The 15,862-nt window shown below is 50.2% G+C and overlaps 1 protein-coding gene across 1 annotated transcript; it reads right to left on the bottom strand.

The window, feature by feature from the left end:
* Positions 1-162: 162 nt before the first annotated feature.
* LOC128277361 (semaphorin-1A) lies at positions 163-11,706 on the bottom strand. Its single transcript, XM_053015809.1, has 6 exons — positions 11,556-11,706; positions 5,553-6,299; positions 4,418-5,473; positions 3,353-3,524; positions 3,026-3,275; positions 163-2,104 (listed from the first exon to the last, which is right to left on the bottom strand). Exons 1-6 carry the CDS (start codon positions 11,686-11,688, stop codon positions 2,069-2,071), a joined length of 2,394 nt encoding a protein of 797 aa, XP_052871769.1. The 5' UTR covers positions 11,689-11,706; the 3' UTR covers positions 163-2,068.
* Positions 11,707-15,862: the final 4,156 nt, after the last annotated feature.

Here is a 15,862-nt window from a genome sequence, read left to right as displayed (position 1 = left end):
TGAGGGTGATTCTCAAGTGATGGTCCAATGGCCGAACCAACCCAAGGGCGAAAAGTGCATTCAGTACACTCACTCACTGTAAGGAAGAACGTTTTGTACACTTTTGTCTGCTTTTTATTCTCTTTATTTCATTTTATTAAATCGAATATATACAATTCGTCGTTTTTATTGTTTTTTTTTTCAGGCACAACAGCTAACTTATTTACCTCGCTGAAAAGGCCAAGGTCGATGCCAGTTTGTCGGATCGATCTGTCCTTCCCTCTTCTAACCCTAATTCCATTCGCGATCTGGCTCTACTAGGCTACGCTTACGCTAGAGTAAAGTTAAAATAGCAAACAAAATAAAAATACAGCAAACCGGACGCGCACCCTCTGCCACGGGGGGCGCATCCGTTCGTCCCTCGAGCTCCCCTGGCGGGATAAAAGAAATAAAATCGCAAAATAATTAAATACTCATTTTTATCACATGTTTTGCCTCGTTTCTCGCATAAGCTTAAAAAAAACTGCGCCCCAGACGACGCTGGGGCACTGATAATATTGCTCCATTTTGTTCGATAAGTTCCGGGTTCTTTCAGTAGCTGCATTTTTAGGGTCGGGGTCTCTACACTCTATAGCACAATATATCATCGGTGGTTGGCGGTCATTAAAAAAACTCAAATTAATACCGTTATAACACTATTCTGAGTCGTTGGCGGCGTATTGGACCTCGATCGTAGTCAAACGATCAGCAAACAAGGTGGGATACTACACGTATATAACTGAACTTTTCCGTTTAAAATGTCAAATCATTAAAAAAGTTGCGGTTGGTTGGCGCTTGCTTCGTTATCCAAAGCACACGGTCGAGAGTGAGTATTGGTCGGTTTGTGGACGGCGACCGTGTTTTGTTCGACAGGAGATTCTTGGGCGTTTGCCGGCCCCTTTCCGATGCTTCATTTCTTATGGGCGTAAGGCTAACGATTGTATACCTACATTAGATCTAAGTTCCTAGTTCCTAGCCTAGCGAGTTCGTCAGCGAATGTCACGGGGAAAGAGAAAAAATTTCAAAATATTTAGCTAAAACTCCCCGTTTCGCGATCTCTCACTCACTACCTCTCTCTTTCTCTTTTGTTTCCCTATGTACAATATCCTCTACTTCTGTCACTCATCATCGTGAATGAATGTCATTAATGTAATGAAAAATAAAAGATCAATTCGATGATTGCTTCTAATACGTGGTCGCTCACGGTTGGAAGCTCATTTGAACGTTTCGTGTGTTTCGATTTTTAACAACGCTACAACGAGATCCTCTCCGTCCTCGAGGTGTTCCGTTTTTTTTGCAGTTACACTTAATTCATTACCCTACGTACGAGCTCGGCTCGCGTTTTGATTGGAACGCATAAATTTACGACGGACACGGCGAGGAAGAATTAGCCGGCCCCGGTCCCTATTCTCGCCGCTCGGATGATCGTGGTGCATCCTATTTAACTATCATTGATCAACGACCGAACGAGCGATCATCTGTTTCGTTTGCAACCGCACTCTAATCGAATCGTATCTCCGTCGTTCCTTAAGGCCACTTCTGGTCGAGCTCAGGCGGTCGTCCTGCCGTTCGGCGTCACATTCTAAGGCGTGTCCGATTGCTCTCTGTCACTGATTGCCCTACCACCGTAACAGGGGTCAGTGCCGATCGAACGTGGCTTCTTGATCGGAAAATATCTAGGGCAGGCCACCGTAAGGTTTGTGCTAGGCACACAGTCTCACTCTCGTGTCACTAACCGTGTACACATTGTTTCCCTATCGATCGTATCGTGGTTCGTTGTGTAGGGTTTTCTTTCTTCATCATCTTCCTCTCGTCTTTCATCGGTTATTGGGGGCGATGTGTCGTGTCCCTGTCGTGTTGATGTACCACCCACTCCTCCTCTTCTCTCCTTCGCCGGTGATCTCTGTTTCCCCTTTCTTTCACACTACACACTGCCGTTCCGGCTTCCCTAAGCCAGTCCGTGCGGAACAATGGGACCGGGAAATGGCAACAACAATTGGTATCTCCTTTTCGGAGGGACGATTCGTTCGGTTTCGATGGTGGCCATTTTCTACGGCTTAAACGTCTTCAAGTGGCGCGTCTGCGTCTGGTGGTGGTGTATGTAACGGGATGGAGAAACAAAACGAGTGGATTTGTAAAAAAAACGATGGGATTCAAAGGCTCTTGTCATGCATCCGTCCGCGCCGCATTATTATTATTGCACGTGAGACAAACCACCACAGTAGTGAAGGCAATCCGAAGGAGAGCATCGGTGGCCATTAGTTGCAGGGCCTTTCCTCGGTTGGCACAAGGAAGAAGGAAGTGCTGATACCGATCGGACGGAGGGCACATAAAAAGCGTAAGGATGAAGCACAGTGATCAGGTGGTGGTTAGCGAACACCGCAGTTGGACGGAGAGAGGTCCTGCCTCCCTTTTCGGGCATGTCGATCCACGATCCACGGCACGGGACAAACGCGTTATCCAACCGGAGGCGGAAAGGCAGAGGTTCATGCATTCGGTTTTGAAGCAGATAGAATGATTCCTTCGTCGATCGTGCTTCGTGCGTTTGGTGACGACGATCAGTCTCGGACCATTCGATTCTCTTCCTCCGGTCATAGAGTTAAACTAAAACACGCAGGAGGGCATACAGCTTTTGTGTGTGTGTGTGTGTTAAAGACGCGTAACAACAAGTACCAACCACCAGAAAAAGCGCCAGATTTGTTCCGTTTTGCAGTAGTGTAGAGATTGCACCGAAATAGTGGCCGAATCGCTGTTTCTGCTCAGCAGGAAGGAACCGGCAGGAAGAGAGAGCGAGCGAGCGAGAGAAAGAGAGAGGTAGGTGGGACAGACATGAGAGACCAACGGACCAACAACCCAACCCAACACCCGGATCGATCTCCGCCGCCAGCAGCGGATCGTTCCGCGCGCGCGCGCGCTTACGCACTCAGACGGGCGGTGGCACCGACGAGACGAGACGGTCGGTATTGTGTTTTAACCCGCAACCGAATCATATGTACGTCTTCTTCACCTTCTGCAGTGTGCCCATCCCTTTGCTGATGTCCTTCTCGAGGTTTTCGGTCGAGTTTTTGCACTCCACGCTCCGATCCTTGTAGTCGAAGTCGATGTTGTCCTTGCAGTTGTTCTGATGGTGCTGCTGGAGCTGCTGCACGATCGCTTGCTGCTGCGTGTGGTACTGGTTCGTGGTGTTCATCAGCAGATTGACGTCCTTACCGCTGGTGCGACTCTGGGACAGCACACCTATGCTCTTCTCGTTGAGCCTGTGAACAATTTTGCTAGAAGACCCGAAGTTAGCGACCCGGAATTTGCAACAACTCCAACAACGTGTCTCACTTACCTATTCAGCTGATTGCGCTGCCGCTCGCCTACGGGGAGAGACTTTTTTGTGATACTATGCCGGGTAAGCATACAGCCGACCAGTATGCCGATCACCAGTATGATAAAGGCGGCCACCAAATAGATCGCCCAGTTGATCGAGGCTATCTGCACGTTCTCTTTCACGAACGTATCTGCGTGTGGGGACATAAAACTCAATTAATAAACCGATTCACGAAACACACGCGCAGTAGGCTATTGCACCGCTGCACCGTCTGTACCGTTTGGGAAGCGAATTGGGAGCAGCAGCGAGCGCATATAACGCGCGGTGGGGTGGGCTCATGACCCAAAAAAAGCGGCACCACACCGCCAAAGAGCATGTCAAACGAATGGGCGGTTTCGTGTTTTGCAAATAAATATTGTGACAGAAAAGAAGAAAAAAAACCGTACCCGGGGCCCTAGGTGCATGAATTAACGAATCGGTTCTACATTTGCATTGCGCGTTGCCAAACGGAACGGAAAAACGAAACCAAAGCAACCCGGCAATCGGCATGCAATCGATAGGAAGTTTGTGGCTGCTAAAAAACAAACCCGAGGGCACTGTATTTAACTCGCAAGTGCATAAACGCCACTTTTCTGGCCCGTTGGATCGCTCCCCGACCAAAAGTGGGCCACTCACTCGGGGCGCTCGGGGTGGCAAACCACAACAAACCTACGCCGGAGCTGGGGCTTTGCATACAAAACAGGCCCACAGGTGAGCCGTGTTTCGTGTTTGCAAACCACTCGCCGGCCCGGGTGGAGCTGGTTTTAGGGTGTGCGGACACACCGTTTTTCATTCATGCCAGGCCGAAAAACCGGACCGCGGTGGAACCTACCCTTCGAGCGCCGTTTAAAGTAGGTAGATGGTGAAAGAGAAGGTGTTAAAACCCGGCCCACAACAAAAATGAGCTCGAGTTGACAAAACGTAATTGTAGCAGCGCACCTTTGGCCGACTTTCATCCGCGCTCGCGTCGGAAAGTGTCACGCCACACCCTGGCCATCAATCATCAGCCCGGGGCCGTGATGCTTGCGCCGCCCAGACACTTACCCGTCTTGCTGTGGTACTGGTGCGTGTTGACGATCCGGTTCGTCAGATCGTCACTTTCGATCGACGACATCGATATCTCGTTGTCGATGTCCTCCGGCCCGACGGACGCCACCGTGCCGTGGTTCGAGTGCACGATCAGCACGTTCCGCTGGTCGTACGTTTTGTCCGGCTTCTCGACCGCACCCGACCCATCGATCCGCGTGTAGATGTCGTTGTCCTCGTACGCGTGCACCGTCGGCTCCTGGTGGTCGTACTTCCGGCAGATCTCACCGATGCGCTCCCCGTCCAGCCGCTGGTAGAACTGATCGATGGGCGCTCCCGACGCGTGCACCTCGTCGATCGTCTTGCACTCCCGGTTCACGTCGTCCCACGCGCAGTACGGGTCCTGAAGATCCAAACACTTGCGGCACGTCTTGAACCCATGCTCGTGGCACGTGTGCAGTGGCAGCGAAACGATCTTGCCCGCACTGAGCACCACCAGGACCGCGTTGCGCTTCGAGATGGTCAACTCGTTGATCTTGGTGCCGGGTGGGAACGCTTGCGTTTCGCTGATCACCACCGTCCGCACGTCCTCCGAGCTGTTCGCCGACAGGATGTTCACGAACTTGATCACCTTGCCGTCGTTCGTGCCAACGAAGATCACATCGTACCGGTGGCCGTCGAGCGCTTTCACCTGCGTATCGACAGCGATCGCCGTCAGCCGATAGTACAAGCTGACGCGCGTAAAGACGGGCCTCGAGTGTAGCGATCGCACCGCACTGTCCATCAGGTTGTTGGTCTTGACGAAGTTCACCGAAGCCTTCGGGAGTGTGCGGCTATCGTCGACACACTTGCCGGGCCGCGGTTCGGGCACCGCGGCCGGCGGAACCTGCAGCCAGTTGGAGTGCATATCCCGTTGCGCTTTGAATGGTCCCTCGAACGCGTCCAGAATGTCCCGGATGGAGAAGGCGCACACGGCCGACCCGCCGATCGCGTTCTCCGGTGTCGTCATGATCGCGTAGATGATCTTGTTCCGCTCGCCCCCGTACAGTCCACTGATTGCGCCCGTCGTTGCCTCTGTTCGTGGAAGAATAGGGAGAAACATCAGTCAGTGGTCAGAATCAGAGTCGTTGGGTCACACACACGGGCTACTTACGGATCTCATCGAAGTAGAACGGGTACTCGCCCGGGATGGAACAATTGAGGCGCGCCTTCAGGTACGAGGTCCACCGGTCCTGGAAGGGGTACGGTCCCCCCTTGTCGTTCTTGCAGACGCGCGCCACGCGCGAGTAGATTGCCTTGCCGCAGTTCATGTACTCGATCGCGACCTCGCGGAAGAAGAACATCACGTAGCCGCCGTACTCGATCGCGTTCACGAACGCCGGCTGATTCAGCTGCTTGCTGTCGTACTGTTCGGTGCGCTGCGTTTCGCGGTAGATCAGCGCATCGGCGCCGGAAAAGTCGGCCACCGTCGCCGAGTACAGCTGACCGTCGCCCGTGTACACGTAGGTGCTGTTGTGCTGCGGGTTGTACGGGCAGCGTCCCTGCGCCTCCAGCTCGTTGTTGTCGAACACGACCGTCCCGTTGCCGGGCAGCACGTTGTAGTACCGGCAGAGCGGCTTGTACGAGTTCGTGCCACAGATCATGATCCGGTTGCCGCCGACGCGTGCAAACACCCGGATGTAGTTCTGACAGTCGGGCTCCTGCTTGCCCTTCAGCGTGCACAGCTCGCGGTGTGCGTCCGACGATGGCCAGGAGATGCGCTGCCCGCTGATCTCCACCAGGTGGTCGATCGAAATGTTGTACACCGCGTTCCGCGCCCCGATCAGCAGCGTGTTCTCGTTCTGATCCAGCAGCTTGAAGTGGTCGCTGTTGTTGCCGAAAAATGACGGCACTGTCGCATCTGCACCCGAGGAAAAAAGCATAAAAAAGGGTCAGACATTGATAGAGGATAGAAGGAATAGAAAAATGGTAAAACAAAATAAATAAAGGGAAGAATCGGACGGGACGTGTTTAGTTCAAAAGGAATTCATCATTTGGAATTTCCGTGGGTTAGATATATATTTTTATGTTGGTACTTATTTGTCACTCATTTATGATGACAAGTTCAGCCATTTTGAGTAAACAAGTTTTGTCTCATCGTCGATTTTTGTCTGCTCCAAAAAATGAATGGCAAAGAATCTGTATCAAATTTTGTGTGAATGACAGAATTAATTAAGTGAACATTCCGAATGTTGACTGTGGCTTATGGTGAATCTATTTTGGCCCAAAAGTAGCGTTTATCGATGGTTCAAAGTTTTTTCAGAGGGTCGAGAAGATGTGAACGTCGAAGAGTCAAGTTCGGTCGAATTCGAAGGTTTTGTTTACAGTTTTCTTCGATTGCAGGGGCGTGGTGCATCATGAGTTGTTGCCAAAGGATAGAACGGTCAATAAGGAATATTACCTGCAACTTATCATTGCTTTTGTCCGAATTTTTGACCAAAACAACACACTAATGATGCTTAAACCATATTCCCCAGATCCACTGTGACTTTTTCTTGTTCCGGAAACTGAAGGAGCCCATAAAAGGACAGCGTTACGCTACGATTGAGGACATAAAGACGAAGCATCGCATCGCAAGCAAGCATCGAAGAAGGAACTGGACAAGATCAGAAGAAATGATTTTTTGAAGTGCTTCGAGGGGGGATTATTATCTGAGGGGATTACTTTAAAGAGGAAAAAAGTAATTCATGAATAAACCAATAATTTTTTATTAAACACAAAATTCCGAACACTTTTTGAATAAATCACGTACAAGTGCGATCTCCACGAAAAGGCCACAAAATTAAAAAGATAAAAAGAGCCGGACACTAAAAATTTACGATTACCGTATTTTTCAATGTATAACGCGCACCCGTGTATAACGCGCACCCATATTTTAAGAGAAAAAATTTGGAAAAAAAGTTTTTTATTGTACATTTTTCAGATATGTGATATCCAACAAATACCCAATGATAATAATGTATTATGCTAAATAATCTAAAAAAAATCTATATTATTCTATAAATATTCTAAAGTAGACTAAAGATAAAATGCGTATACATTGCAAAAGACATACTACAGGGTGTTTCTTTACCGATAGATGATTTCATTTGGTTATAAAGCAAAAACGGCTGAATATTTTTTATTGGTTGAACTTTTATTTGAAAGGTTTATTCCTTCCATTTGATCAGAAAAGAACAATTTTGGTACAATGTTTACCACGATTGACAGATGTTTACCACGGAATACGACCATAAAAATGTACCTAAAAGGGCACATTTGTAAGTTTAGAGGAGACAAAATTTTTACTACCCTTGTATAACGCGCACCCAGATTTTAGAGCTAAAAAACTTGGGAAAAAGGTGCGCGTTATACATTGAAAAATACGGTAATAACCCAAAAATAGGATCATAACAATGAATCAAAGAGATAAATGAAAATGGGCGCAACCTGATCGGGCTCATAAATTGGAAGAAACAATCCGAAGAAACAAAACCAAGCCTCCACTAAGCCCAATAAACAGCGGGCTAATAAAACCGCAAATGAGCCACCCGAAAGGGCAAACACGTCATTAGAACACGGTCAGATGCGGGGGGTGGTGGTGCGTTATGATGAGACCCCAGCGTGCAATTTCCGGTTCCCATCGGAGCTTCGAAGCGCCCACTCTGGAGTCCCGCTGCGTTCCCCACTAGATTCCCGGCACCACAGATCGGTGTCAAATATCGCCAGTACCGCCAGTCGTTGCAAAATCGTGCATAGGTCGAATAGGTTACGCCGGCTGCTTTAGACCACTGCGAGGCTGCGCTCGCATCTTTCGGGTGGGCTCTTCATTCACCTTTTTGGGCCCCTCGAATGTTTCTCAAATCGGACTGAATGCGAAGTGAAAAACTGGAAACTAATCGACTAAAAAACTGGAAAGTCCCGATTAATATTCAACGAATCAGGTTCTTCTTCTTCGTTAACGATCGCGTCGAAGACGCCACCAGGCCGCCGGCACCGATCAGGTGAGGTGATTAGTATTCAAAATCGGCCTTCCTATGGCCCGGGCGTTGCGTGACACGACCGGAGGCCAGCTAGCAGAATTGAGCAGAAGTCAAAAGACCCCGAAAAAGAAAACCCATGCGATGCGCGACACACCGGTGGCCCCGGTGGAAAGGCACCTTCTCTCTCTCGTCGTGAGATACTACCGAAGCTGATGACATTTGACAAACAAACCGGACTCGCGGGGCGTAGCGGATCGTAGCAGCCCCGACGATAACGCCGCTGGATGAGCAGATGAGATATGGCCACCGGTGCCCACCCCACATTGGCACATATATTACATTTTTCTCCGGCGGCCAATCTCGGACGGGACGAGAACGTGTGGACGAGCGGGCGCGTCACGTCTAATGGGTCACGGTTTTGGTTACGGCCAGGCGAAAGGTGAAAGTAGAAAGGAGCCCGGGAACACCCCATGCTTCTATGCTAAATCCGGGGCCGATTGGGGCGACGCGATCTTCGAGAGACAACGTCGCCATCCACAGCATCCACCGGGGACGGGACGGGTTAGACTTGGTGTCACGTGACCTACTTGGCGCGGTGCCTGCCGTAGCATAGCCGGGACGTCCGGGACTTTTTCTCACGTCTGTGGAGGTGTGGTGTTCCTGTCCTCTGCCGATTCTTTCGCCCGATTATCGTTATGGACTGCTTCTGCGGGGTCTCTGAGACAAAGATGACTGATAGACATCGCCCCACGATAGGAGCAGCGGGTTCTGAAGTCGGAGTGGAATGAAGCAGACACACAGTTACACGCCAGAACGCTAATGAGGCCAACGCGCATTACGACGCGAAGATGAAGCCAAGGGGCTCGGGTTAATCACGGCTGCCGTGTGTGTATGTCCCGGGAGTGGGCATAAAATTGCGTCATGTTCTGCTGCTGCGAGTTCCGTTAGGAGGTCCATTTCATAGGGCTTAGGGGGCCCTGCGTTCTACATTCGAGGTTGTGGGTAATTTTTTACTTCTCTATCGTGCCCGTTACTTCCGGGGCTTCGTATCTTTATCGCATCACGAACCTGTATCTTCACCCTCTATCATGGCCATCATATCGGGGCTCAGTTTCGCAAGCCTTCCACTTCAGTGCAATGACACCGAAGGCTTCGAGTATGTTTACACCTTTCGCATTGCAAAAGCATCACACTCCGACTTCGTGGCGGTCGAGAGTTCGACAATCTCTCTATCTTATCCCCAGAGCCAGGCGCCCCGAGTGGCGTCTTGGGCGTGAAGATGTTTTCCTTTCGCACCTGTCCGCAGGTTTAAACAAATAGACAAACATTGACCACCCCACAATCACCATCAGCGGGACACAATCGGTCACGGTTGATCTGACTGTGAGCTCTGGGGGCGCCAGAGAGAGCGAGATTGTCTTGCCGAATGGAAATGGACCCCCAGCTTTACGACACTACTAAAACCCGAAATGTGAGTGCCAAGCGATGTCCCTGGCGCTGCCCGTGTCAAGTGGCGGCACCACTTCTCTATTGCTCTATCGCAGATCCAAGCCGACTGTGAGGCCGATTGTGTCATTGTACGGCAGCAAAGCAACATTCACATGTGCGCCCCGTCGTCGAACGATTGCTTAATGGCGGCCCAGGTCCAACCCGTTCCTCAACGCTCAAAACACGACCACGTGGCCGCGCGCGCGCGCCATTTTGCCAATGTTTAGCGCGATCGTAACGTTTGGTAAGAAAATATCTACAATCCACGCCCGGGAAACGGCCATTTCTCGTGTAAACAAAAAGCGAGAAGAACATCGGCGGGAACCAAGCGCCCGTTATGTTGCGTCTTATGTTTTGTAAGGTTCGGTGGGGGGACACCACGCTGATGTGTTGTCCAAATAATGGGCCGGTTGGTTGGCGGAGGAGGCACTTCGGCGTCTTGCGCTGGGCTGTCCCAATAGCGTGGCGCTTTTTATGTTTCACCACAAGAAAGAGGGCGCCGTAGTGTCCACTCTGTTGTTGTTGTATGGACGCGGCGCGCGTGAAACGATTTTTGGATGGATCGACACACTCGACCCAAAGGCGAGAGAGCCGGATTGCGGTCGATAATCAAAGTTGGAACTTTGACGTAGTCTGGGCCGCGAGGAAGTAAATATTTACTACACCCAGCACACCCAACAGACCCAACAATGTTCGGTAGTAAACAATCGTCGAAAGTGGAATGTGATGCCCTACGCCATCATAATAACATGGAGCGATGCAACAGGGCTGAGAAGGACCCTGCGAACTGATTGCATGATCTCGCGTCTTCTGCGGCAGCCCGAGGTCATTAACATTGGCAGGCGTAACGTCGGGAATCGATGCGAACGGATGGGGACACCACTCCGGATTGTCACTAATTTTTGGGCGAACCCAGGCATGTTTTGGCCATGCTCCAAGATCACCAAGAACACGCAAGCCGTCGATTGTTTTAGACCGAACGTCAGGGACCATGGGTATGGAAAGAAAAACAAACATTAGTTCCATACCGTGCGCCCCCGAGCCCGCTGATGGCGTGAGTTTGGAGCGCGTGTGAATTTTATGTGGTCACGCGAACACCGAAATTACACTAATTACTGTGACGCGAACGATTTGACGGTGCACCACAAGCGACACTCGGCTGCATTTCCACAACCCTTCCAGGGTGACGGGCGTCGCCGTGAAGGATCGATACAAATTAACCCATCGTGCTTCCGAATCGATACTCCGGGCCTTCGGGCACCCGGAAATCAATCTCCCTTCACACGCGCGCGGACGACTCCCGGTTTCAGTTTTACAATTCAAATTCTGCTCGCTCCCCCTCGCAGCCAACCAACTCCACGATATTCGATACCGCACGAGGGTGGCACAGCTGGCCGGGACATCGGTCCCCGCCGTTCTGTCTAATTCGCTTTGACGCCAATTAATTAAAATTATTCGAAACCAAACAAACGTCGGCCGCCGCCGCCGTTCGGTGCTCTGACAGGTACAGGAGGTCAGCGTTGCGGTATTAGTTACCGTTTGGCCGATGTGGCCATAAATTGACAGGTCGCCTCCGCGGTCCTACAACGAGTCGTAAATATAGAGAGCGGAAAACAACCGACCGGAGGGAGGTTCGCATTTGTCACCCCGGCGCAAGGAACTCTTACCGTATGGGATGCGTAGCTTGCTCTGGACATCTGGCACCCAGCTGTCAACGCGCGCGATGCACTGACTGATGACGAGGATCGTCGTCGGCACCAGCAGCCCCCAGAGCCGGCGGCCCGTCAGGTGCACCATCATCGTTGGCCGCGTTTGTCTGCCGGTTCTTCTTCGTTGCACTTCACTGTCACTTAGCGAGCTCCGCTGTAGCATTGTGTGGACCCGCAGGCGGCACTTGTGTTGCTTCACCTGCAGCGGAGCACCTGATGCTGAAGTTTGAGGTTCGTCCGATATTTTCCCCCGGCAGGGTTAGGACCCCGGTTGCGGTTAGGACGGTGGATGCCTCTTCACGACTTTACACTCATGTTCCTTCCCGGTTGCTGCTTCACTTTAACCACTCGCTGCGTCACGAACACGATCATTAATTAACATCCAATCGCACGGAACACTACCGACCGGCACTTTAGTGTCATAACCGTGTCTGCGTCACCATCTCGAACGTCGTCGTCTTCGTTGGCGTACTCTGAAACGGGAGGGAAACAATTTACACAAAAACCGATTAGTGACCGGTGGCCGGTTAGAAACCTGTCGGGTCTCCCCCGAGACCCACACCCGAGAGGGTTCGTTTTCATTTCCAATCATTTTTCGTACAGTAGCGCTGCCGCTACATTTCGCTACATGCAGATGGAATGTGGAACCATTAGAGGGTCGCGACCGCCAGGTTGCCGTCAGGTTTCGTTCGAATCGTAGTGGTTCTCTCGAAGTAATTGAATCGGATCTAGAGCACTCTGGAGGTGCAGAATTTAGGAGTTGTCAAGAAAGTCAAATCAACGGGCTGGGTGGATTGTCCTACAGCACACCTTGTGAGGGTCAGTAATTGGTGCTGTGTTTCGATTGTGATACAGATCAGCAGGCGCCCGTGAGAATACATGACGACCGTGACATAAGCCGAGAATAATGGAAGCGAGTGGACCTCACCTAGAAGCGACGGACATCTTGCTAAGCCGATTAGACGGTGGTTCGACGATGCTCGGAAACGCTGTAAGCCTTCCTCAGTGGATCGTAAACTGCAATCACTGTCCGAGGCTCAAAGCTGACCAACAAATAGGACATAAACAATCAACTAACAAACCCCTCTAGAAGAGATTAAAGAAGGTCCAGGTTCAAAATCTCTCAAATGATAATGTAGAAATCTTGTAATTTCCTAATATTTATATTTGTGATCGGGAGATAAAAAATTGTATGTCCGAATTCGTTGAGAGTCACCAATAAACTGCTTTGAATAATCTTCGATTGCACGGAGAATGCACGGTCAATGAATACTTGATAATATTTTTTAACGCTGCTCGACCTAGCTGCTCGATGGTGGTGCTCGATGGTGGCTCGATTATTTGATATTCTTATGACGAGGTCGCTACAATAATAACTACCACAACAAAGGCGCAATAAAAAGACCGATGTAAGTGCGATATCTTGAGGAGAGGCCCATCTGAAAGTGGCCCAAGTAACTGTACCACACGACTGATAAGGAAAAAAGGCGCTACATGCAGGGATCATTAAATACCATACGTCAGACCGCCAGCCGATCGATTAATAATTCGGCTTCTGGCTTCTACGAGCGGCCGAATGTGTAATTGAAAGACTGCACCAAATCCAGTTGTTCTTTTTTTCACACCTCCAACGTTCCACTTATCGACGAGACGGATGAGCATCACTTTCTACTGCCCACGGGTTGTGCCGGAAGAAATGGGAACACGTGAGCGTGTCTCCGGAGGGCGAGGAAGAGCCACCCCAAATTAGTACTCCCCATAATTGCCGCCGCCACTAGCTGCTACTGCCCTGGTCTGCCGGTCTGCGGACTAATTGCACTGGATCTGGTGGAAAATCGAAGCCCAGTGAAAGGCACATCCGAGCGCATCCTAAATTTGCAAAGATAAAAACACACTCGCTGTCTCCGGAGGAAGCCGAACCGGTCCGGTCAGCATAATGTGGTGGTGGTGGTAGGAGGTACCTTTCGAGGAGGTACCGTCCGGTACCGAGCCGAAGTGGGCCAACGACACTGACCCGGGAAAGATGTGGGTCGTGCCGAGCCGGCCCGCCGTTGCCGGCCACGTGCTGGAGCGACAACACCGGCGATCGCCGCCTACTTCTTGTCCTTTGCCGCCGACGGTGACACGTTTCTACGGTGTCGTCACAAAATCACGACCACGGGGCGGCCCGGGGGGGACTCCGCAGCTTTATCCAATTGAAATCGATTACGTTCCGATTACACACCGCTCAGAGCGTCACCATTGTTCTACGGTCCCGACATTTGACATTTGACATTCCGTGTCGGGCGCAGGACATTTGTAGGGTTTCGTTGGTAATTCCTGCGCGTCACACGTACACCTCTGACCTTGGCCGTGCGAGGCTACCCTTTCATCCGAAAGGGACACCGAAATGCACGTCACGGGGCGTCCACGAAAGGGGGGCCCACGTGTCCCCGCGGTTGACCGTGAAACGTACGTGCGTTCAATCGCTCCACGGGCGAATCTCGATCTCGGGTAGGTGTAGCAGAGAGCCGAGGGCGGAGTTACCCATCAGTCATCCGGAACGCCCAACAGCACAAGTGCACGGGAGCAGCTCTTTGTCACCGGAGTGTCCTTAGCCTCAAAAAAGCACCAAAAAGTCGCAGAAAAAGGTAGCTTCGAGTTGGTTGTAACTCGATATCCACGTCCGTGACACGTGAGGTGAATAATGTTCCAATTCAATGTCAGGTGTGTCAGGTCTTGGGGACCCACAGACCCTGTGACCTTCCAGAAATGGCTCACGAAAGAATTTGCTTCGTATTGAAGAGAATAAATAAAGTTAAACGGCTTGGCATTGACTTAATTAATACGCAAGTGCCAGTCGATGCAATCAAAATGCATTTAGAGTTTTACTTTTTATTCTACTTAATGCTTAACGTTATTTCTCCAATTTTAAAGACGGTATTATTCGCGGCTACGTTCGGCTGTTTGAAAATCATTAAATATCTGAGCTCTAAGTAGACATAAAACGAATGACATTTGGATGAAGAATGCGTCAGACATTCAGAACAGTTTTCAACTCTCTTCAAAGCCTTCTGGGATTGATCCGGAGTAAGCCTCATCGAAGAGTTTAACAAAGTAACCTGAGACCATTTTTGTAATCTGGTTTTTTTTTTTTTTTTTTTTTTTTTTAGTAGAACGGACCGGGCCGTATTTATAAATCTGTTGTGTAACCGTGTAACCGTATTTATAGTAATCTGGTTGTGTTGTATAAAATCCCAGCAGCACTTGTAGCGGACATAAAGATTTAGGAAAAACAAAACCTGAATGTTGAACAAAAGTTAATGATCTCTTCAATATTTAAACCGTTAAACCGTTTTTTCCAATAGTAACACTCTAATTTTACATTTGTAAGCAAAATCCCAGTCAGTTAGAATTTTTATCATAAAAACATGGCCATTACGGATTGTTTCAACCATTCATCGCAGGTAGTACTTTTCCAGTTCCTCCGATGCACAAGTAAAACGTTGTTCTTCGTGTGCTATAATCGGCACCCTCTTCCGTGTCCCGTGTCTCACTCACGCTTCACCAAACACAACCCTCGGCAGGGGTGCATTTTAATTAGCATGTTAAATTTGATCTTAGCATTGCGCCTGCAGCCCAAAGGATTACCATTTCTCTGTCCCGTTGGCGAAAGGGTCAAAGTGCGTCACCGTGCGTGTGTTAGATATGTGAGAAACGGTGTTTTCCGACCCATCGAAGGGTTCAAAACAAAGGTCCATCCATCCATCTTCTTCCACAGCACACATTATGCATCACTACTTTTTTATGCTGTTTTATGCCGCATGTTCCGAAGGGCCTAAAGGGGGACGAGCAGACCGAAAAAAACTGAAACCCTTTCTGTCGCGTCCGCAACCGGAGGCCGGTGGTGGTCCCTCTTCGGCGAGGGAACTGCGCAAAATGATGATGGCGTAATTTAAATTTATGTTACGACTACACGACCCTTTGCATCACTTGCCGGGGACCCTTCTGGCAACCCCAGACACGATGCGCCGAAGCCCCCGAGAGAGAGCGTTCAGAGGAAGCGCATCGTCAAGGTTCAAGCAAACGCTCATTAGGATTAATTTATCCCTGCCATTCGTGTACTGACGGGGTGGCAGAAGCGCCACAAGTCGCAAGCAGCGCGCCCGATGTGACGCCGGAGATCGTCGAAGATCGGCGAGTAGCACGTGGAGTTTCTCAATTGGAGGTACCCGATGGCATCGCAGCTGGGAATAGGTAACTTTAAACGACTTGTTGCAGAAATT

This window comes from Anopheles cruzii, chromosome 2 (genome assembly GCF_943734635.1).
Source record: "Anopheles cruzii chromosome 2, idAnoCruzAS_RS32_06, whole genome shotgun sequence".
Classification (NCBI taxonomy): Eukaryota; Metazoa; Arthropoda; class Insecta; order Diptera; family Culicidae; genus Anopheles; species Anopheles cruzii.
Note: the sequence above shows the minus strand (reverse complement) of the source record. Positions and strands in the feature narration are given on the sequence as shown.

What these genes read in the sequence shown, in the direction of transcription:
- LOC128277361 (XM_053015809.1), bottom strand. Translation starts at nt 11,688, where the DNA reads ATGATGGTGCACCTGACGGGCCGCCGGCTCTGGGGGCTGCTGGTGCCG. An exon ending in GTTCTACTTCGATGAGATCC is followed by an intron (nt 5,474 to 5,552) that starts GTAAGTAGCCCG and finishes TTCCACGAACAG; the next exon opens with AGGCAACGACGGGCGCAATC. An exon ending in CAGCGCAATCAGCTGAATAG is followed by an intron (nt 3,276 to 3,352) that starts GTAAGTGAGACA and finishes AATTGTTCACAG; the next exon opens with GCTCAACGAGAAGAGCATAG.